This window comes from Globicephala melas, chromosome 2 (genome assembly GCF_963455315.2).
Source record: "Globicephala melas chromosome 2, mGloMel1.2, whole genome shotgun sequence".
In the NCBI taxonomy this organism is placed as follows: domain Eukaryota; kingdom Metazoa; phylum Chordata; class Mammalia; order Artiodactyla; family Delphinidae; genus Globicephala; species Globicephala melas.
In genome coordinates this window covers 65,337,599-65,361,715 of record NC_083315.2, presented here as the reverse complement: position 1 = coordinate 65,361,715, position 24,117 = coordinate 65,337,599, and the positions used below count along the sequence as shown (strand labels likewise).

At 50.9% G+C, this 24,117-nt stretch overlaps 1 protein-coding gene across 1 annotated transcript in view; it reads right to left on the bottom strand.

Annotated features, from left to right (window-relative positions):
• Positions 1-360: 360 nt before the first annotated feature.
• ANP32A (acidic nuclear phosphoprotein 32 family member A) overlaps positions 361-24,117 on the bottom strand; it is a 39,425-nt gene continuing 15,668 nt past the window's right edge. Inside the window, exons 2-7 of the mRNA XM_030875133.2 lie at positions 8,373-8,522; positions 8,017-8,139; positions 5,384-5,582; positions 3,991-4,088; positions 1,785-1,848; positions 361-1,581 (exon numbers count right to left, since the gene is read on the bottom strand). Coding sequence (XP_030730993.1) covers positions 1,520-1,581; positions 1,785-1,848; positions 3,991-4,088; positions 5,384-5,582; positions 8,017-8,139; positions 8,373-8,522 — 696 coding nt within the window. The 3' untranslated portion in view covers positions 361-1,519. The remainder of the gene's footprint in view (positions 1,582-1,784; positions 1,849-3,990; positions 4,089-5,383; positions 5,583-8,016; positions 8,140-8,372; positions 8,523-24,117) is intronic.

Genomic DNA, 24,117 nt, shown 5'->3' with positions numbered 1-24,117 from the left:
CCTGTATTCTTTTTACAGTCTGAACAACAAAACAATGAAAGATATTCAAAGTAAGGTCCCAAGGCTGGCCTTCCTGGTGAGTGTTTTTTAATAACTCTTTTTATACCTTTCTCTCTTTACATCACCACACCCACTTCCCTGCCCAAATGAAGTTTTTAATGAAGACAGCACACCACCGAGTCTCAAGTTGAGACCCAAAGTACCCAGACTTAGTGTATCAGGTTATATATCCTGTAAGAAAGACGATTTCATCAGGTAACCAATGTGAAGCTCGCCCCTGCACCCCCATCAGCTAGCAGGTTATCTGGAATTCATCCTAGATCAATGACCTGTTGGACTCAAAGAAGCCACCCCCAAAAAAATTGTATAAAAAGATTTATTGAAATTTATCAATGACAAACAGACATAAAACTCAAAGTTTGGCTCTTCTGAGGGGGAGGAAAACCGATGCAGATGTTCTTTTATACAGATGAAACACGGGCTAAGGGATCACACGTCACTTCAAAAGCAATCCAGAAGAGGGACAGGAAAGCAAACCTGTACATTCGCTAGGAATTTGCAGTCATTTCAGATTTCCACTAGGTAAGAAAATACAATTTTGCGTTAGTTTTTCCGTGCTCGGGTGTATGAAAAAAAAACCCAGCTGACATGCAGCAGCGTCTCCTGTGCTTAGGTTAGTAAAAATGGTCTAAGCACAGAAGGACACGTAGAAGAATTCTCTTGTCATTTTGTAAAACAAAGCGTTCTAATATTTTACAGAACAAGATAGGACAGTTTTTTTTTAATCTTTGAAAGAGGTTGAAGTTTGAGGGTTTGCTTCTTCTCTTTTAATTAGAATTACCAAATCCATTTTACTCCTAACTCAGAAGCCTGCTGCTCTCAGCTCTCTGGCTCATCACAAGAGTGACACCAGAGTCTTCTTAGGACAGCGGAGCCCACCACCACCTGTGAAGAGGGAAAGGGGACGGGAGATGGGGAAGATCCCCCGACTAGTGCCAAAATACGCCTTTAGGTTGCTATTTACAAACCAGGGCGCTGGCTGCCTCTAGCAGGCCCAAGAAAGGCGGAAATCACGGGAACCAGAACAAGAGGTAAGATGCGGCTGGTGCTCAGCCCCTCCTGGGCTTTGGGAAACCAAACTGAGGCCAGCCATGGCCTTCCAACCAACTCAAGAGACTCGGGAAATACCAGGAAACGTCAGAGATCTCCAAACCGTCCTCTTTGAGGGTAAGGAACAAACGCTCACTTGTGTGTGTACTCAGCTATCGCAAATTTATCAGGGACAAAACAGACACAAAGAAAAAGTAGGGGAAAAAAATAAAGAGTGGCAGTAAAAATAGTATTTTATTCCACCCCCTCCCCCCTCCCTCCCCCCACAACCCCCAGTACACTTTTCCCCTCTCGTTCCCACAGCAACGTTACAATCAGAAAAAAATAAGTTTCGGGGAGCGGGATTTGGGGGGGTACGGGTAAAAACAGTCAAATCACAATAGGAATTTTTCAAAATAGGTTATTCCACTTAGTCATCGTCTTCTCCCTCATCTTCAGGTTCTCGTTTTCGCTTCTGACCCCTTTCTTCTTCTGGAAAAGTAAGGAAAAGGCATGCAGATTAAACACGGATCCTGCCTCCTACTCAACCCCCCCGCTGGGAAAGCAGGGGACCGTACGTCTAGGACGCTTTGCCAACCCTGGCAAACCAAGGCCAGGTCCTCAGGACCCAGGTCATCTACTGTCAACTGAGGGGGCCAGCCTGCTACCCGCGGAGAGTAAAAACGCTGCCGTACCACCAAGCTCCTCTTCATCTTCCTCATCGTCTACTTCCCCATCGTTATAACCTTCCTCATCCTCCTAGGAGAGAAGATGGACACCGGACATTAGGAACGCCCCGACCATGGGACACGTGGAGGATGCCACTTTCCCTGACACCGAGCTCAGAAAGGTAGGGGCCGCCCCCAGCCCCTCAGAGCTCCCACGGACCTGCTTCGCACCGGTGAACCTAAAGCAGAGGTTCTTTTGTATCAAGGACCCCCCCCTTTAAGAATCTGTAGAAAGTTTTGAACCCCCTTCCCTAGAAAATACCCACATTACACACCAATAGCTGCAAACAATGTCAGCAGAGGGGGGTGGATTCTATCCCCCGTTAAGAATTCCTGACCTGAAGTCCCTATAACTCAGGCAGCTCCGCAGTGTGCCCTCCTAGGGGAACAAGTTTCCCAGCCGACTCTCCATCGTGTGAAGTAGGCCGAGCTTTCATCTGTCCTCACTCTAGTTTTGGCTTCAAGAGAAGACCCCAGTCCAGACCCCAGTCTGTGGGTGAGTGCAGCCCCTTCACCGTCTTGCAAACTTGGGTCACTTGGAGGGAGGAAAAATACAATTCTCACCCCCTGCCCAGGACATCACTCCCACCTCCGTGAGATTCAGCAAGGGATGTGAATTCACCCTCAACACAGGACCACGCTTCACGCTGCTCTGGTAGATCCAGGCTAGTTGAATCTCTGCATGAACACTGTTCCTAAAGTACCAGGCAGCCCATTGTTTAATGAGAACTTGGCAATAGACTTCTTTTTGTCAAGGGAAATATCCTTTCATAATGTCACCAAATAGTTCCTTAATCAGTCTGTTTGCTAAGACTGTGTGTGTGTGTGTGTGTGTGTGTGTGTGTGAGCTCTCCTTTACTGGAAGCTGGAAATTTGCAGATAGTCAATGAGATTACTAAAAACAACCACAGCAGAAAACCAACCCCAAACCAAGAACAACCTCTACATGTTGGCGGCTCCTGACAGGAAGAGCAAGACGAAATATCCATTAGCCAACATGACTTACTGCCCTGTCCTAGGGGGGCCTATTTTGCTAGGTCTCTATTTTTAAAATACACAATATTCTTCAGAGGTGAGCCTAGCAGCCTACACCTGGGTAGAAGAGACACCCAGCAGCACAACTTGACGGGAACCAAGCCTATCTCACCAGTTTTCTCACTAACCCCGACCTGCCTCTCCCCAGCTTGTGCGGGGCTGGCTGGGAGATCCCGCCTGAGCAGGTCTGTGTGGCAGACAGGTATCTGTGCCCTTGATGGAGAGAGACAGGGAACGGGGGGAGAAGGCAGGTGCCTTGTCCATGCTGTCATCATTTTAAACCTCTCTCGGTCTAAGTTTTGCAATTAGCAAGAGTTGATTTAGAAATCTGAAAAGCCAGGGAAAATGACTCTGCTACTGAAAGACTCAGAACATCCAAACACAAAACCCAGCACACAGAGCCAGGACCTTGGAGAAGGGTGTGAAAGCCTAAAGCAGCCAGTGGGCAAACACTCCCTTGTCCTTAAACATTTTACTTACAAATTATTTTATCCTCTTAAGCCAGTGAGTTGATCCCTATTTACAACCCCGCTGTAAAATGACACCTACTGTACAGATGAGGAAATAGATTCAGAAGGTCAAGGCACTTGTCCAGGGACACCCAGCTAGCAAGTGGTAGAAGCTGGGATCCACCCCGTCACAGACACATCCCAGACCTTGTTAAAAAATGATGCCAGACAGTGTTTGGATAATGGCACTATCCGCTGTGTACAGGGGACCCTTGTCACCCTCTGATGTGGAATCCAGCAGTGTCTTATCCTATTACCCACCAGTTCAAGGCAGTCTTTGATTTTCCCTAGCACACTGTAAGTGCTCACTGAATATCTGAATTAACATACTAATGCAAAGAGGTAGAAAAAGGGGATGTGGATTCTACAGGAACTAATTTTCATGTGGAAACAAGTGCCAGGCTTGCCCCAGCAGATGAATCCCCTCCCTCTTTCTTTTCCAGGGCCAGCTGCAAGGCTTGCCTCTCCCAGACCAACCCAGTAACAGGCCCTGAAGTGGGTTCAATTCCCAGCCAGGCTCCCGGCTGCCGAGGCGGATCACTGAGGCAGTTAGTGGGACTGACTCAGAGGCGGCAGGGTAAGTGAGGGGGGCTCTGAGAGACGGTTCCCTGCCCAGCCCAACCTCTCACCTCTTCCTCTCCACTCACATCCTCCTCTTCACCTTCCTCCTCCTCCTCCTCGTCCTCCTCATCTTCCACTACCTGAGCATCTTCATCGTACTCTTCCTCTGTGCAGTGGGAATGGGGACAAGAACAAACTGGTGGTGAGCTGGCCCTTCCCTCCCACAGCACAGGCCCGGGGCCTGGCACCAGAGGTGTGGGGCCCACGACTCTCCCACGCCCATCCAGGCCCACAGCCTGGATGCTCTAATGTGACTGAACGCATCCTAAAGTAACCCAAAAGATAAGCATCCTAAAATGATCCCAAAGGTAAGCCCTCCTCCCAAGTATTACGAAAACAAAAGATCTCTCGTGGAGGCTGAGATGGGAGAGAAAATGCCGGATCAGAGAACCAAGTTACAGGCCTGGGACAGCTGAGACGTCAATTCATTCACAAAGAGCATCTAGCCAAACGCGCTGCCCTAAAGGTGAGGAAACTGAGTCCCAGAGGGGGAGAAGTGAGTTGTTCAAGGTCACACCTGGAGTTAGCGGCAGATCTGGGCCTAGAAGCCTGGTCTCAGGGCTCCAGTCCTGGGACCTTTCTGTCCCATCACAAGATGGAACAAACTAAGGCAAACAGGGTGTCTGAATCCCTTGTGAAATACTCCCACCTAACAAGGGAAAAGCACTCTTACATCTGAATTATTCAGGCAAGGTCTCAACCCTCAACTTTACTCTGGCCACAAAGACCTGCAGGAAAGCCGCACTGAGCTGGCAGCGTGGGAGGGAAATGCGAGGCTCTCCTTCCTCTTCCTTCTTTCCTTCCTGTGGTCCCTGACTGCTCACCACACCACCAGGGAGCCCAACGTGCTGCCTGCAGCCTCCTCTGCTTCCTGGGCCCTGGAGCTCCTGAGTCCTCATCCCCCAGGTCCTACCATGTGGTCCCGTGGGCGGCAGTCAGCTGGGGGCCCCACGACCTCTCCAGCTGGGACCTCATCTCCACTACCGGACCCTAGATGGAGAGAGGGGACCCTCAGGCCACACCCCACCTTCCTCCATCCGCTCATCCCCTCCCTGGAAGAGTATCTGAGTCCAGCACCACACTATAGAGAGACACTGTAGGATCTCATTTTCAGGGGGACTTTGGAAAAGGGAAAGAAATTGAAGGAAGACTCAGATGGTTTTTAAGGAGTTATTATGCAGTTGGAGAACCTCAGGATGTTTCTCTGGGGCTCAGGCCCTGTTATTTTAGGGGCTTCCATCAATGAGACAGACCAGGGACAACAGTAAACAGAGCAGACAGCCCACTCCCCTCCACAGTTCTAGAAAGAGGTCGATAGCCCTCGGGGGCCGGTGGGGGCCCCCTGACACCCAGCCCGCCCCCCCATAAAGCCTCGCCTGGCCCCTCCCTGGCGCCACTCACCATCCTCATCCTCCTCGTCATCCTCCAGGCCCTCCACGTAGCCCTCGGCGTCCGAGTCGGGGGCCTCCTTGTCGTCCCGATCGTAGCCATCGAGATACGTGAGCTGAGGAAGGAGCTTGAACACGTTTTCTCGGTAGTCGTTCAGGTTGGTCACCTCGCAATTGAAAAGGTCTAAGCTCTTGAGGTTTTCTAACTTTTTCTGCAAGCAAACAACAAAGTTGACAGTGAGCGGCGTGGGAGGCGGGGTGGGGAGACAGATGGGGGTGAGGTGAGACGGCGTGCAGAGCTCCAGGCTCACGGGTGATGAGTACACTCTGGTTTGGCCCTGCCCGGCTGTCTCAGCCCTGGTCGGGGGGCCTCGTGTTCATTCACGTGGAAGATGGGGAGTTGGACTTGAGGATCTTCGAAGCCTCATCCGACGCCAACACTTTTATTCTGCAATTACAGCTCCTGCCGTAACAGTGACGCACCTGAAATTAAGCCGGGGCTCTCTTGGTGTATCAGCCAGGAGCTTTGCTGCCTGCCCCTGTGACTGAGGAGCCAGAGAGGAACTGAAAAGGCCACAGGAACTAACAAACTACCTCCTTCTATGAATAATAATAATAATGGCAGTTAACATAGCACTTTATGGATTAACTCAATTTATCCTCATGACCCTGATAAGGCAGAAATAATTATTCGTTCATTTTACAGACAAGGAAGTAGAGGGCAGACCTGGGCTCTTACTCTTTGCCTGGCAAAAAGGACAAGAGAAAAACCAGTGAAGCATCCAGATTTTGTCCATAGTACTTAACACAATTTGCTTTATCAAAGCTTTATGTATCGATGGGTTCTAGGCCCATATTATACCCACTTGGTGGCTGGAATCTGAGGCCCAGGAAGCAAAACGGTCATACATCTAGCAAGAAACAGCTGCCTCCTGACTTCCTACCTCACACGTCTTCAAGGCGCAGGAACCCCACCCCGGGCCAAGTCCCTGTTCCAGTGGGGCCAGGCATAACTGGTGATTAAGGCTACTGTCCCTCAGGGTCAATGTCAGGAATGAGGCTGCTCTCTTGAGATTTCGTGACTGAGACCCGGTCACTCTCAGCAGAGGATCAAGGGCAGGGAAGGAGTCCGAGCTGCGGACTGGGTGGGTGAGGCCAGCACCCCCCAACCAAAGGCAGTTCCCCCACCCTCAGAAATGAGTAAAACACATTAATCACAGTGATAATCAGGGAAGAAGGTACAAAACCATGTGTGGTCTGGGTAAGGGGGGGGAGGAGGGAGGGAGAGAGGGGGAGAGAGGGGGAGAGAGGGGGAGAGAGGGGGAGAGAGGGGGAGAGAGAGACTGATCTATAATGGTACCCAAATCACAACTAAAACACACATATACAGAACTTCAAAGGTATTTTCCTTTTATAGTGAAATTATGAAATCAAGGCTTCCAGGTAGATCAAAATAGCTTTGCTTTCCCCAAGGAAATTGGTGGAAGACCTGAAAGAAAGTTCAATGGGAAGCATAGTCTAGTAGTTGACCCCAGGCCACAGATGAGCAGGTAAAGTCTGAGTTGGGAGGAGAAATGCCAGCTTCCCGTTCTGCCACGCTGGCCCATCAACCTGCCCTTCAAGCATCCACGAAGGGCAAGGAACGCGTTTTGGACAAGAACACAAACTGAGAGATGCCCCAACTGCCGCTCTATATACCCAGAAAAGGGAGACGTGGCACACTTGGCCAAATAGCCCCATGGCCTTTCCCTGATTCTAAGGTGCATGGCTTAGGAAGTAATCCTTACGTATGTATTTACACGTATGTATTTACAGTAAGTGTTAATTTAATGCGGTAGTTATTTCTACATTTCAAAAAAGCTATCATGAATCAGTGATACATCTTACAGTTGACTTCCTTGAAGTCAAGGGAATACAGTCATTCAGATCTGGGTAATGTAGAAACTGTTATTCTAACCATGAACCATGACCTGCCCCTTTCTGGCTAGTGAATCGTGAGGTTTGGGGTGTGCTCAGCTCTATGTGGACCAGCGGAGGAGGAAATGCGGCCCAGATCTCCGAGTCCCTGGTCACCATCACACCCAGGACTGGTGACCAGGGTCCCTCTTCTCTACGCCCCACAGGGGAAGGCCTGCATGGGGCTCCCGTGCCACACGGCTCTCTGTCATCCCAGGGGGCCTGTGTCAGGACCAACCCACCTCCCACGGTTCAGAGGTGCTAGCCTCTGGCCAGTGACCCAAGGAGAAAGCAGGTGACCACCTCCAGGGTCAGCTTAATTCCCGGATGGCTCCTCTCTCACCAGTGAAGGGCACAAGCCATGCTCTAAGCCTAAAGAAATGACAGCTCGGGTTTCCAAAGCTGAGCAGAAACTATAAGAAGAAAAGCACTAGACCAGAAATTGAGACCTGGGTCCTGCAGCATCCTTCACCCCGATGCCCATTCTAACTGTGCGACCCTGGTCAAGCTCTTTAACTTCTCTAGGCCTCAGTTTCTCTACGGACGGACCAGAAGTAGGAGCCCCGACTCTATCTCATGGCACACAATTAGAGTAAAAACAAAAAAGCATGTTGTACAAATGCAAAAGTAGTATTCCCTGATATCAATCCCTCCCACCCCGGTGGAGAGGGGAGGACCCCAGTGACTCACCAGTGGCTCTATTGTGCTGAGGTCTTTAATTTTGTTGCCACTTAAATTTAGATGCGTGAGGTTCGGACACTTTTCTGCCAATACTTCCAGGCCCCCTGAGATTCTGTTATCGCTTAGTTCAAGCTAAAGAGGCAGGGAGAGAAAAAGCAGAAACGGCTTTTAAAATGAAGGCTCTGGGCTCAGGCGGCCGGCTCCCCGCAGACAGGCCAGGAAGGGAGTTGGCTAAGGAAGGACCTGGCAGGCGGGCTCGCACCTGGCCTCCCCCCTTCAGTGATGCTCCCTCAATGTGGAACAATGACCCTTCCCTCCTCCCCAGCCCGGCCTCCCCAGCACACACGCTCCTCCGCTCTATTTACCTTCTTAAGTTTGTTTAACTTTGGTAAGTTTGCGACTGAGGTGAGGCCTACGTTGATTGTACTCAAGAACTCCAGTTCTTCAAATTCATCTGTGAGGCCTTCGATTTTGCCTTCATTTGACCGACAGTTGTCCAGGACAAGCTCTTTCACCTGGAAAGGGAAGGAGGGCGTGAACCAACTGGGCCAGAAATCGGGGCCGAGGCCGGGGTAGGGGGAGGGCAGGAGGCAGGCCAGGAAGCATCGCAGCACCAGCGCCCACCCTGCTCTTTCTGCCTTTACCAATGCTGGGGGGACCTAGGGGAGCGCTGCGGTGAACGGAGCTGCAGAACCAGGGGGCCCCTCCGGACAGGAGAAGACAAACGCAATAAGCCCCGCTGCTGTCGGCAAGGCTGGGGGCGGTGTCTCGTTCCAACCCTACCGCCACACCTCAGCCCCCAGCTCCCCACGGTACCAGCCATAACACTGTTGGCAACCTCTCGGCCTTGCCATTCCATCAGAGCCCCTCTCCCAGCGCCCACCACGGTCCCGCCTGACCGTCTTACTGAGGCCAGCTACCTACGACTTCGCCTCCTCAGCCCCCCACGGGCCTTTCACCTCCATGTGTCCGTGGACGGCTCCCAGGACGTCCCCGTCTGCTTGCACTCGTACCTGTCCCTGCCACCACGGTCAGAGCCTGCCCATCCGGCCTGGCATTCACCACTTGGCCCCACTGTAAGGGTCACAGACCAGGGACCCCTCCAACTCTCCATCCTCTAGACCAGCGCTGTCCACCAGAACCAACAGAACTTCCTGCGACGATGGAAACCCAACTAAGAGAAGAGCCACTAGCCACATGTGGCCGCCGAGGTGAGGCTGAGGAACTAAGTTCTACATTTTATTTAGTTGGTTTCTTTTTTTGGCCACACCGCACAGCACGTGGGATCTTAGTTCCCCAACCAGGGGTCAAACCAGTGGAAGCGCAGAGTCTTAACCACTGGACTGCCAGAGAGTCCCAAATTTTGTTTAGTTTTAATCAATATAAGTGTAAAGAGACACACGTAAATTACCATATGGAATATCACGGCTCTAGACTTTGCTCTTCAGGGTCCTGGGAGCAGATGTGGAAGGAGAGAATGGATATCCACAAACCCAGGATGGACCCATATAGAAATGCTGAGGTTGGCAAAGTCCAAGAGTTAGTCTTTGGAGGCACCTCTGTGGCCCTGCCTGCCCCCGCCAACTCCCTGGAGGTGGTTTTGCCCTATTAGAGTTCTTAGATTCCCCTCTCTTCTCTTCTTACTCAAAATTTGGGCCCTAAATCCTTATTTCAAATGAGATAGAAAGAGCTGATAAAGAGCTACCGTCTCATTGTGTTGTTAAAAGGCAGACCTGGCTGCAGGTTCCAGCGCAGATGGTAGGGAGACAGGCTGAGGAAGAGTCCTCAGGTCTCAGGCCTGAAATGACCCAGGGGAGTCAGCAAGGGACGCCAGGCTGCCTGGCCCTCCAGAGAGATGCCCAGGGTTATCCACTCCTGTCCTGAGCTGATAGAGGGCTGCTCCCTGGCCTTCCAGGGCTGGCAGGCACCTTAAAGGTGATCTCTCCTGGCTGCACCTGGCACTTGACACAGCATCTCCACGTGCCCCCTCCCTGCAGCCTCCAGGAAACATGTACTGACTTCACCTGGATATGATGCATCCCTGGGACTTCCACCCACAGGTTCGGATTTCTCACCCATGGGTCACTCGGTACAGGCCCGTCCTTCTCCATAGCAGCCCTGCGTTGTCATTTCCTGCTGAGAGGCAGGGAGCAGGCTTTTCTCCTCCTAGATAAGCAGACAGGCATATTCTAAGCAGTCCCTGTCCAGGGCTGCTCCCTGCCTCTCAGCAGGCCCATTTGCCCAGCTTCTTCCTGCACGGCCCAGGATGACCGTCTGTCTCAGTGGTCCTCCTACTCGGGCATCCCCGGGCCAACCCGGGGGAACAGATCCACAGCAGGGCTCCTCAGTCCACCCTTGCCAGTGGTCAGACCAGGAGCGCTCGGGGCATGTCTGGCCCACAGCACCCAATAGTTGCCCTGCCTTCTTCTTCCCTGGTGGAGAGACCGAGCCTGCTCAGTCTAGGACTACAGCAATTTGCCAGGAGGGGCAAAGCCAGGCGAGGCAGCTCTCACCCAGAGCTAGCAAGCTCTCGGCTCAAGCACCAGCGCCAGGGCCCACCTTTCCCTTGGATCTGGGATGGGGGCAGTTAAGTTCTTTCCCACTCTCTCAGTCCCCAGGGGAGGGGATGTCCAGGTCAAGCCACCTTTCTCAAGGTCACTGCAAGTGTGTCTGGGAATAAATCCCATGAGGCCTTCTGCCCTAGGGCAGGAAATCAGTGTAGAGCCAGGAAACCAGGCCTTAGGGGAGCAGTGGAGGGAGATCAACTTTCCCGGGGGAGGGGGAGTCACCTCCCCTTCGTTTGCAGTTACTGCTGGGGTCACACAGCCACTGGAGTGGCTCCTCCAGTCACTCCTTTCCTTGGAAGGCCCTGGGAATTGTTTAAGCTCCACCAAAGAAAGACAAAAATGAGAAGGGCTTCCAGTCCACCCTCAAAGATCTCAGACATGTGGTTTTTCTAGATGGGTCAAGGGCTTCTCCTCTTACGGCCATCAGCCAAGGAGGAGCCCTCAGTAACAGGGGGAGATGGTGCTGTGGAGTCAAGGGAATTCCTCCTGGAAGTCAGCCTCTGTCCCGGAGAGGCACAATGCTGCCTGGGAATTCTACAGACAGACCCAAGGTTCCAGCTCCCAGCACCATGCCCAAACTGGTGGCCATTCCTCTCGGGGACAATATGCAAGCCACCACTACTAATGCTTTTATTAACAACAATCATGGGCTCTTTCCAGAGCCCTTAGCAGGCACACTCTTCAAAGGCACCGTCTCGTTTAATCCTCACAATCGCTCCACGGGCTGTTCCTGGGGTATTCTCCCATTTCACAGCCACATCTGAACCACAGATCCTAAAGCCCCAGGAATGGGCATAGGAGGGTATCTAATGGACCGCGATGGTCAGTGTTGCCGCAAGATAAGGAGGGTTTCCCTGCTATTCCCAAGTGCAGGGCACAGGCTCTTACAGACCCCCAACTGATCCTACAAGCTACCCTGACGGCACCTACACCCCCTTCGGCCCCTCTTCTAACTGTTCCACCGGCGAGTGGGGGCCACTCCCAGCGGTCCCACCCTGGTTACACTTCCTCGGTAACCAAAGCACAAAACTTAACCCAGCCCCCGTTCCAATGACACTGCAGTCAGTGGGGGAGGATCTGGAGAGGGGCCCGGGGGCCTGAGACCCTGCTCTTCCCCACGGAGAAAGAGGCTGCTTCCCATCGCTCGGGAGGGAAGGCCTGTGGTGTCTGGAAGTCCAGGTGGCTGCTCCAGGTCTGTGGGGCCTCCGGGATCCCCATGGTTTCTGCATTTCCTTCCTGGCGGGGTTTCAGCCCAGTTTGGGGAGAGATCAAAGAGGGGAGGGGTGGGCTGAGGCTTACACCAGAGAGGCCAAACCACATCGGGGGAAACCCACTGCCTCTCTGTGAGGTGATGAGTCACATCGGGTATGGCAAGTAAGCAGCCTGTGAAGTAAGTGTCCGTAACGCACCAAACAGGAAAAAACAAAAACTCCAGCCCAAGAGCTGACCTGTGGAGGGTATTCCATCCACCCCCTGTTCCACCGGCTTCCACACAAGCCCACGCTTTCTTACAGCTCCAGGGCAGGCTAACGTGTTTCAAAACGTCAAACCCACCCCAACCTTCCTTAAACTGACTTTGAAACCCTGCTGCAATTCCAGCCCGCTTCCTCCCATCTCTGCTCGCTGCTGCTGCTGCTGCAAACCCTTCCATGTGAAGAGAACATCCCTTTTACATCCAGGGTGTATTCTGCTTAAAAAAGAAAAAAAAAAGTGAGGCCCATTCTCCCCGCCAAACCATGGGTGTGAGCTAAGTGCAAAGTTAAAATTAAACTGAAAATTTGTACTTTGGGTTTAGACTCTCTCCCAACTCCACTGGCCGTTTAAAAATATCCGAATGCGGTTACTCTCTCCAGAACCCAAAACTGGAATTACTCTGCTTTTATCGGGAACTTTTCAATCACCCCAAAAACCCTCCACAGGATCCTTTGCTTCATTCCTCCAGCGTTAACACCCAAGAAGTGTCTGCATATTCATACTCAGCGCCCACCCCCCATCCCCCCCGGAGACAGTAGTGGGGAGGTACTGAGGTTCCCAGGAAATCAGACTGCGTGGCTCCGGCATTTCCTGAAAAACTTGTCCCCAAAGCAAGGACGCAGCAGTCATTTCTCACCAAGGGGAGTTGAACTGTCTGTGATAAACACGAACACATTATTACTCTAAGGAACAACCCGTTGCTTGTTTCAAAACTGTGAAATCTTGTCTTTACAGATCTCTCACATTTGACCATTCCTCTCTACTGCCGGCACTGCAGTCCTGGTCACGGTCATCTAAGTCACTCTAAGTCTGCTTCTGCTTCCAAATGGGGTCCATGTAACAGTGGGAATGCTGGACTACTGGGAAGAGGCCCCCACCCGGAGGCCAAGGCCTGGCTGGCTGAATGACTCTGACTCGATCCCCGAGGTCTCAGGCTCTGCCTCGAAGAAAGGGGAGGATGATATCTGTTTAACCTATAAAGTGCAAACTCTGGCCTAGAAAACATTCCTGGCTTCCCGCTGCCTCTGGGAAAAAATTCAAGGTCCTAAACTGACCCAAGGAGGCCCTCCACTCTCGACGTCTCCCCACTTCCTCCAATCTCATCGTCCCCTGCCCACCTCTCACACTCGCCTACAGATCTAGTTAAGCCCACCTCCCCAGGAAGCCTTCTGCACCCAGCTCTGAGCATCCTGGGGCACCGAGGGCAGCTGCCGCATGAATCATTTAATCGTGTATTAAGCATCCGATCCTCCTAGAGGTCAGGAACTGTCCTTCTCCGTAATCAGCCTAGCAGGGAGCGGACACCAGAGCAACTGCTTAACAAATGTTCCTGTTTATCGTGCCAGCCACAGCACTAGGTGCGGGGGCATGCAGAGGGAGACAAAGCATCGGGACACAGTGCAACCAGTCCGATACACGTTGAACGAGCCCTCCCTCATTATAAACAATAACAACAACATGTTCTCGTGTGTTTCGTGTCCCCCCAGGTAAACACAAGCCCCAAGAGGAGGTAGGTCAGTGGTGCACCCTCTTCTTGACCCGACCCAAGGGTCTGCACTCAGGTCTCTTGCCCGTAAGAAACCCCTCTCTCCACCCAGCAAGCTCCTGTGACACTGTCCATCTGAGCAGCTGAGGGGACACGGAGGTGACGGAGAGCCACAGCTGGGGGTCCCTGCCAGCAAGAGGTGTGGTGGCGGGCTAGGAGGAGACAGACCCCTGGTAAACAACTATAGTCCACTGTGCCACGTAGCAGGCCCGAGGCTGGGAACAGGGTGCATGCTTCGCACGCCTCTACCCCGAGAGGATGGGCACACTAAGGACAGGCAGGAGGGACCCAGAAAGACCAAGAAAGGGGATGCACTAGAGCAAAGCCAGGGCCGGCCAGATAATTTGCAAGGCCCAGTGTAAAATGAAAACGGGAGACCCCTTGCTCAAAAATTGTTAAGAATTCCCAGACAGTGACAGGAGCGCATTAAACCCAAGAGCAGGGAGGGACCTTCTAAGCATGGAGCCTGTGTGACCACACAGGTCACATGTCCATGAAGTTGGCCCTGATTTAAATGGACAGCTTGGGCCTAAAGCAGAGCCCTCTGAAGGCCAGAACCAGAGAGAAGGAAGCTCGAGAGGGCGCTGCTCTTTATTTTTCCAGCACTTCCTGAGGCAATGTGGACAGGTGGGCAGAAGGCAGGCTCCGGAGTCGGACGCACCTGGCTCGAGTTCAAATTCCCCACTGCAAGCTCATCATCTCACCTCTCCTGAGCTCGTTTCCTCCAATGACAATAGTGTCCACCACTTAGGGTTGGATTAGGTGAAACAATGCACTTAGAGCATCCCCAGCTTGGAAAAAGCCACCTGCCTATTCCCCAATCCACGGCCTGCGGATTGAGTCAAGGCACAAGAATGGGAATCAAGGCAGGCCCGCAGCTCTGAGTCACCCCTGCTGCCCTCAAGGCTTCCTCGTGGAACAGAAGCCTCTCCACGTTCTGGACGGCTAAGATGCTGTGCCCAGAAGACACCCCCTGCTGGATTTTATACCTACACCTTGTTTTGTTTAGTTTGTCCCACGAAACTCGAAGCCTGATCTTCTTTTCTTTCACCAAACAAGAATGTAATAAATATTTGTAGCTTTGGTTTCAACCTTGTCAGTCCCTGACCAATTTAGTTTTCAGGTCCCAGGCTTCCAACAGAAGACTTAAATCAGATTGACCCCGTGTTTTTTTGGTGCTCATGGGTTTTAAATAGGTCAGCTTTTAAATGGGCCATCCCCTGTTGCAGATCCCGTTTCTAGCTCGAAGACCAACTGTTTGAGACACCGAGGCTGAGGGGAAATGGGCTTCTTCTCAGAGGTGATCGATAGCAGTGATAGATGCTTGTGGTTCTGTCCCTAAAATCTCTAGTTCTGCTTAACAGTCAGTGTGGCAAAAGATGCAAAAACCAGTCGGGTTCCATGGGGGAAAAGTCAGGCTCTGGGGGAAAAGCTGGACATTTCGAAAGCTTAGAAAGGCCTTCAGGATCATCTAGGTCAGTGGCTTTCTGACCACAACCCACAATAAAAAATACATTAACACCTTGGCTCAGCACACGTTTTTGTGTGTGTATAGGCATACACACTGAAACAAAACTTACCCTGTTACAAGTACTCTTTTCTATTACGTTAAAAAATAATTTTTTAAAAAAATGTGACCCACAGTTTGCAAAATGCTGGTCTAGTTTAGCTCTCTTTTTCTAGAGGAAGAAGCAAGGTCCAGAGTTGGCCAAGAGCCCAGGAACCCCAAGCTGCATGATTCTCCTGCCACACCACGCCGCTGCTCTGATCGGAAATCAGGCCCCAGTGGAAGACCGGGGAATCAACCACGTAGCTTTCGTGTTTCTGCTAATAGGAGGCTGTTCTGCAGCCTCAGTGGTAGCTAAGACTCAGGTCTCCATACCTCTTAAAGATCTTTTAAAATCTTAACTAAGGGGCAGAGTCCCACCTTACTTTAAAACAAACAAACAAAAACAAAAAAATCTCTCTAAGAAAAAAGCATCTGGGTCTCTGGATTTTGTTTGTTTCCTACAATAGAGCTCTGAAGGCACGGGTGGGAGCACATGGCGCGGGAAGTCGGTGACGCCATCCTTATTATTTTAGGGAACCATGGAAGGCAGGCCGAGGCTCGCTGCGGCGGTAATTAAGCTGTCGGCAGGGCCTGGGTAATAGGCTAAGCGCCGGCTGGGGGAGGGCCCACATTAACATAAACCCTGTGACTGGCTCCCTCGCGGCCTGGAACCTGCTTCCTACCTCCTGCCCCAAGCTTGGGGAGGACTTGGTTTCTGCCTCGCCAAAGACAGAGGAGCTGGTACCACTGCAGATGCTTCTCCGGCCAGAAGAACAGACTCAGGGCAGTAACCCCAGGACTGGCACAACTGGTATAGGAGCTGGGCTTTGGGCTTATCAGATGGACCTGCTTAGCTAGTGAAGCCTGGCAGAGCTGGAAAGCAAATGTTATGCCTTTGCTTTCCTCCCCTTGAACCTCACTCCTCTCTTCCAGCCAGTCTAGATTCTACTCCACTTCAAGGACTTGTCAGTTCCATCTCCTGCAGGAAGCCTTCCCTGATTGCTCAGCCCTGCCCTAGCCCTGCCTGACTTAACAGCAGGTGAACAATTCTGAGAGACGGAGAAAATAGGCCCGGAATGCCGTCTGCGGGAAAGGAAGTGGGGAGGAGTCAAGCTGGGTCTGACTTTACCGTGTGTGTGTGTGTGTGTGTGTGTGTGTGTGTGTGGGGGGGGGGGTGTGGGGGTGATAGTGCAGTGGGGACAGAGAGAGATGAGGGTTTTGGAACTGGTGAATGACATGATCAAGCGAATATCTAGCAGGCTGCATCTTCTAACTGGCTGTGTCCCTTGCTACCTTCAGCGGGTACTGGAAGGCGTGAGAAGCAGGAGTTGGAAGCAGAGCCCAGGGAAGGTGCAGTCCCAGCAGGCAGTGTTTGAATGGTGACCAGGGGAAGGAAGAGGGACAAGAAGCACGGAGGTTTGGTGCAAAGGATGTTCGTCAGGCAGTCTGATGACCTGGACTCTGGGCCCACTTTGCCACTAACTTGCGATGTGCCCCCGGGGGGGGAGTCACATCCACACTCTCTGGGCTTCTACAGTCCCCGAATCCGCACACTGGACAGACACGAGATCCCTTCTAGTTTCAAAGTTCTGTGGGTCCACCCACTTTTAGTCCTGCCCCCACATCCAAACTCAATCATTGTTCCCCAAAAGGAGGTGGGAGATTTTATGGGCCAGAAGAGCCCAGGATTCATCGCGTTGAGGGACGCCAAAAAGGAAATCTGGGCTGCCGGGCAATTATCCCGGATAATTACTGAAATGCGAAAATCAATCATGTAGTCTCTTAAAACACACCAGGATCATAAAAACAGCCCCCAGGGCTCAAGGTTTTGGGTTCCGAATGTTGGAGTCTGGCATTGCCCCATCTGATGCCTGCCACCTTACAGGACAGCTTGGAGCAGGTATCTCAACACATGGGGTCCTACTGCCTGCTGTGCAATCCTGGGGTTCATAAAAAACCACACCATCCATGATGATCCAAGAGCCACAGCACTGGCCCCATGCGACAGAAGAGCCCTGAGGAGAGTGAAGAGGAAGGCCCAGAGAGCAGAGGGGGTACATCCTGGGCAACCTTCCCAAAATGCTGTTTTGATCATGCCACGTCATGGCCCATCACTCCTTGTCCAGAAGCCTCTAATGGCCAAGGGAGTCAAGTGCCAAATCCAGGGGAGAATTCCCAGCCCCCCGACCATCAATGTCCCCTGACTAAAACCCTGTGCCTCTGTTCAAGTTTGTCCCTGCCTCACCCCTCTGCCAGCCTCCCTGATTGGCAGCAAACACAGTGACACCACCTGGCATTTCTTCCCCACGTTACAGTTTACGAAGTGCTTCCCCAGGCATCACCTCATTGAATCCACAGACAACTGGATCCCACCCCCTGGAAACCGTCCCTGTCCACCTACCAGGGCCCTCAGAGAACCATGGCTCGGTCACAGGATGCCTGGCAGTCTTTCGTCCTGTGGTCTCCCCTCCAAACACAGCCTTGCTATGGTCTGAGGTCTTGGTGTCCCCTGCTGGTGCCCTGCCCAGAGGGGCTGGCTAAGTGGTCAAACTGGACCAGGTCACTCAAGAGGAAAGGATGGAGCGGGGGAAGGCAATGGCTCTGACCCCTTACTCACTTTTGGAAGCAAAGCACTCCACTAACTCCACCCGCGGGCAACTCAACAAAACGATACAAAAATGGCTTCCTGGGCCCCCTGTCCCAGCTGCACTGATGTGGCTAATTTGGGTTCCTGAAATCAATTTCAGGGATTTGAGCCCAGCTGGGCTGGGACCACTTGTGGAAATCCCACCAGAGTCCTCGAGTCAGCAGGGTCTGAAAAGAGGACACAGCCCAGGGTCTCTGCCGTGGGTCTGGTGTGGGTGGTGACAGCTACCCACTCGCCAGGGACCAAGTGGAAGAATGGTCTGCAAAACAGAAGTTAATTCGTTTCCTCAGCTTCACCACACAGAGATCCACAGGCCAGCGGTTCATAGCCCCTACCCAGCCCAGGCGAACAGCACAGCCCATCTAAGAAGACACCATGCCTTCAGACTCGGGCTGAGACACTCCCCACAGCCCTCGTATGGGCCCCTGCCAAATTTCCAGTCAGCTTTAGAAAAGTGCTTCAGGGAACTAAAGGATCCCTCACCGTAACTCTAGGGAACCACTGGATCCAGTCCAGCTCTTCAGGCGACTAACAAACCAGGTGGAAACCAACACCGTGACTCACCCAAGGTCACACAGTTAGCCCTTTATGGAACCAGACCTTGGGCCATTTCTTAATCCTCTTAACTTAGGGCCCGCACCCCAAAGACACAGGCCTCTCCATGGTGAACTCCTTGAAGCAAGGGGAAACAGAGTAGGAGAAAGAAAACAGCTGTTAGGAAAAGAGCCCCAGGCCTGAACCCAGCCCTCCTCCCCGACCCCTGCCTGCCTCTCCATGTACCCCAGGAGGGCTGGCAGGGCAGAAGAGGCCAGGGAGGGCTAAGTGGACTCAGAGAAGAAACCCTCGACCTTGGCCTCCTTCCCTGCCACCTCTACCAAAATGACAGCCACATTAGCAATGACAGAAGCCGAGCGAACACCGTGGCACTGAAGCCCTCGTGTCCAACCACCAATCGGAAACCGCTGATGTGGGCAGAAAAGGGAACCAATCATGCAAAAGAACCTAAAGCTGGGGACTGAAAGTTTTTTCTCTCCAAGACCGCAAAACAAATTAGCCGAGGGTCACACGTACGAAGGAATTTAATCTCTTCCTCCCTTAGAGAAATGTGACATGTGCAGCCTGCCTTCGTCTGGAAATTAAGTGCTTATGGTAAAAGTATTGGTGATGGAAGTGCAGGAAATGCTAAGGAGTACTGTTAGTTCCATATGCTACTAGCTAGAAGGGGGAAAACAGGAGGCAATGGAAGGAGAGCAAGGAAGGAAGCGGAGGCGAGGGGCTGCTGGAAGGAGGGGATAGGGATGGAACACGGAGGGCGGGGGGGACAGATGGACACTGGGAAAAGGACACAGGCAGTCAAAGAGAGGGCAGAAAGGAGAAACTTAAAGGCTCTGTGGGTTTTTCATTACTTCCATAGTTCCACCCTCTTCACCTACATCTTGGTGATAGAGCTTTACGTATATTTACTGTTTTTTAAAATATAGTACAGGTTGAATTCATTGCTGTTCACAGATTTACAGCTGCTTTAATCTTAAAATGCTAAAAACGAAGACAAAACAAAAACCTTCATGATTCTTGAAGAGTCAGCGAGGGGCTAGATAAATAGAGACGATGTAAAAAAAAAAAAAGCCTAGAGATTTTAGTCTTCATCAGAAGCTCATAAAGAAGGTCCCCGCCAAGGTGGCCAACACAGACAAGGCCGTCCCAGAACACTCTGCTCTGATGGGACCAAACCAGAAACTCCAACACCTGAAGCAGAACAAACTTGAAGAGGGTGACAAGGGTGGGAAGGCTTCTGAAAACCGTGACACTAGAAGAACAATGGAAGGAACTAGTAATGTTTAGGCCAGAGGTGGCGGTGACTCATGATAGCTCTCTCTCTCCAACTATTTGAAGGAGAGTCGTATGCAAATAAAAGTACATTTATTCTGTGCTCTCCAGCAGCCCAAGAGCTAAGATCAGTGTGCAGGAATTACAAATAGGTAGTTTTCGGCCCAACGTAAAACATAAGACGGTGCTTAAATCTTTACAGCAAATCTTTACAGCTGTCCCACGAAAGAATGGGCTGTTCTAAGAAAATCAGTGATCCCCCTGTCCCAGTAAGCATACGCACTGGAGACTGCTCAGTGACCATCTGCTAAGAACCGTACATATAAACAGCACTGAACAACTATTAAATGAATTAATAATACTGTATGATGAAGTCCTGCATAAGAGATGAGCCTCGGGTCTTTTCACCTCTTAAAACGCTATGATTGATTCTTTCCTCTTTAAAGAAGCATTACGTGTTTAGGCCACAGGCCCGATTTACTCATTCAACAATATCAACAGAGTATCTGTCAGATGCTGGGCACCTGTGCTAGGCAGTGACCAAACAGCAGAGACCAAAACTGGGTGCCTAGCCCACGGGTTTACAATCTAGTGGAGGAGTGAGATAATAAGCCAGTAAGTGTATATGTCTATATACAACCTATATAATTGCTACAAAGGGAAAAAGGGGAAAGAAAAGAGATCATGACGAGAGAGGACTTTACAAAGCGTACCAGGGAAGGCCGATCCAAGCTGAGCTTTCAGTGGGGACTTGAAGCCAAGTGAAGAGGGCAGAGGGCACAGCCAGGGCAAAGACCCTGAGCAGGGAACATGCTTGGTCCTTTTGGGGGAACAGCTAGGATGACAGGTGGTGGCAACGGAATTTGTGGAAGGGAAGGAAAGGAAGTGGTGGAGTGAGAAAGGGGTGGGAAGAAGGCGCTGTCTGTCACACGCACTCGTGCACACCCATGGGACATTCTGCACCTAACTGGTGGCAGGGTGATGGGTTTCACAAGCAGTGGAAGTCAGAATTGTTTGGACCACAGCAAAGGGGGTAAGACCCAAGACCTGACCATAAGCCTGAGATTTCTCTTGCCTGTCCTTAGAGGAAAAAAGGAGCTTTACTCAGGACTGTGCTCACCCAATGTTTCCCAGTAGAAACGGCCCTCGGCTACACCCCTGGGGAATATCCTGTGGCAGAAGGTTTTGCTTATGAGCGTTTGGGTGCATGAGAAGTAGTCAGAAAATGTGGTTTGGTTCCAGCCTTTACCACTTAGGAACTGTGTGGCTTTGGGCAAGACTTCACTGAGACTTAATTTCCTCATCTGTAAAATGGAGAGAAGAATCCCTACCGATCCCACAAATCTCTGTGGGACTGGACGAGGTAAACCGTGCTGTCCTGGAGGGTACAGGGAGGAATTTTACGAGCAAGTTTCGTACCCAACACTTGGCACCCCAGAGAGCAGAGAGGAGGTGTTATGCAGCTGATTCCCCCATACCGCCTTGCACTTAGCTCACAATAAATGTTTGCTGAACTGAAAAGCATTAAAAATAACCTGGGAAAACATGCTGCCATTTTTCTTTCTTCCTATTAAACTGGAGCACTTTGCCAGAATGCTCCGGAACAGACTCTCTTCTCCGTAATCCTTCATTTAGGGGAAGAACCAACTGAGTCACATCAGGGCAGGGTGTTCAGAGGATAAAGTCCCAGGAATGGGGACAGGAACTGGGCCCGACCCCTCTGCAGAAGGCCCCTGGCTCTCTGCATCACCCCAGTCTTTCTCCAGCAGCCTGAGCTGATCCAAGTCCAGGCCACCAACGAAAGAAGGGTCCGCAGACCATCCTAGGACAGGGTCAGCAGCTCCTGGAAAAGCCCATGAAAACCAGAGATACACAATATATACACCATGCCATCCACATGAAGCCTTGATCTAATCCAATCACCTCACTACAGATGGGGAGACTGAAGCCCAGATACATAGACTAGCTAGTCCAAAGCCACTTCTGTTACTTTCTTTTTAATTTTTTGAATAAGTAACACAATCATTCTCAACATATACAGTTAATTCTCCTTCTCGTCCTCTCCAGTAACTATTCCACCCATTAAAAATCCTTCCAGAGTTTGTTCATACATACACAAACAAATTCAGAATCTTATTTTTCGGGCTTCCCTGGTGGCGCAGTGGTTAAGAATCCGCCTGCCAATGCAGGGGACACGGGTTCGAGCCCTGGTCTGGGAAGATGCCACAGAGCAACTAAGCCCATGTGCCACAACTACTGAGCCTGCGTGCCACAACTACTGAAGCCCACGCGCCTTAGAGCCCCTGCTCTGCAACAAGAGAAGCCACCGCAATGAGAAGCCTGCGCACTGCAAGGAAGAGTAGCCCCCGCTCACTGCAGCTAGAGAAAGCCCGCGCACAGCGGCGAAGACCCAACACACAGCCAAAAAAAAAGAAGAATCTTATTTTTCTCTCTTTTATACCAAATTAACATATTATACATTGATCTTTGCCTTGCCTTTTTTCATGAAGTTCGTGTAATATACAGTATGCAAAAAACCGTCCTTGTTTCTTATTTGCATTGTGTTCCGTGTGGATGTGCCATCGTTTTTCTTAACCAGCCCCTTATTTGATGAGTATTTGAGTTACTTCCAATCTTTTGCTATAATGTTGCAATACAGATAAGCTGGCACATATGTCATTTTGCATTCACCCAGCTTATTAAGCAAAGAGCTGGAATCAGACCCCACTTCTGACCTGCAGGGCAGCAGTCGTAGAGACTGGGAGTTCTAGAATCTAATGGGCTCACCACTGTACCTGTGTGAACAAGTTACCTCGCCTCCATCCGTTCAATACTACTACTTAGAACCTACCAAATGCTAGGCACTGCACCAGGCTCCAACGATAAAGGTATCCTTGCCTTCTGTCCCCAGAGTGTTCAGTCTGGGATAGACAAGCGGAAGGGACTGCTACAGCACACGGGCAAGTTCAGTGTGCCTTGAAGGCCACCTGACCTCTGTGGGCTTGTTTCCCTGTCTGGTAACAGGGTGGCCAGACCTGCACTGTAGGGGGCGTTCTAAAGGATCAAAACGTAATGCTTGCTAAGTACCTAACAGGAAGCAAGGCTCGGAGCAGGTACTCAACAAGGGATAAGCCTAACTCCTGTCCCAGAAGGGGTCTTACTGATGGCAAGGGCAGCAAGGTGTTCTAGGCAAAACACATGACGCTCATGCCATGCCCGTTCACAACTTTCCTTACAGAAGGTTGGAATGCACTATTAGTTTTTGAGGCAGCACCCAAGCCCCTAATTATGTCTTAGCCCACTTTTATTGGAGAATGATTTGGCCTTCTCCCACCTTCCAAACACTCTTTCGTACTGTGAGGTATCCTGGGTATATTTCTCATTTGTGTGCACAAGCCCTCATGTTTGAAGTACATCCGAGTTGTCAGTGGAAACCCAGACACATATTTATTAAAGACCCTGGCACAGAAAGGCAAGGATAAAGTTGATTTTGTTGGGATTTCACTGACAGTGTAAAAGAATCATTTAAATCATTTTAAAAAAAAAAAACCTGAAGGAGAAAAATCACTGAACCTCACATTTGTTTTGTTTACTTTTAAATGTGTTCTATTTCATAATAATACACTTTAAAAAATCTGAAATTCTGGCATCATCTGTTTTGCTTTCCTGGGGGAACAAATGCAGCAAAGAAAGAAATGGAAGTCAGGAGTGTAGAGTATTTCCATATTAACAGCAGCCCCAAAAGTGGCTGAGAGGAGGCAAGAGGTCAAAGTTAAGATGCAAGGTTCCACGCATTGCTCTGAAGCCAACGACCTGGCTTTGCACCCAGCACAGCTCCTCAGTACTATGTGACCTTGAGCTAGTTCACTAGCTTTCTGAGCCTCACTTCCCTCATCTGCTAAAGTGGGAATAATCCCATTCATTTTGTAGCGTTTCTGTACAGATTAAGTAAGAACAAATGAGTACCCATGTGCCAGACACCACAACAGTTAAAAACAAACAAAACACATACAAAAGATACTACTTTCTCTCAATACTTAGCAAAGAGATGAAAATCTAGTGCCTTTCCTTTAGAAGCTCAGAGCAGAACAGGAGGCATCAAATTACCCAGCCCCCATCATACTGGGAAGCCAGGCTCCTAGCAGGCTGATTAATGAAGTCTTACTTCACCAGAAGCTCCTTTCATATTCATGCAAGACGCCTGCTTCTAGATGAAAACTATCAGCCAATTAAGGCTCATCCCGGTCCTTGGGAGAGGGTGGGTCATGGCTGGATTTGTGATCTGACTTAACTGTGGGTTTCTCTCCCTAAAATAAGCTCCGGGGCCTCTGAGTTCGGCTCTGGCAGTGTCCCCCTTGCCCACTCAAAGGCGCTTGGCCCCCCAAACCAGGTGGGGAGGGCCTGAAAGATCCAGATGGAATCCAAAGAGTACCAATAGGCGTCCTTCAAGAAACTCTGCTATTTCAGAAGGATGGATAGAAATCCCACCGTGAAAGGAAGC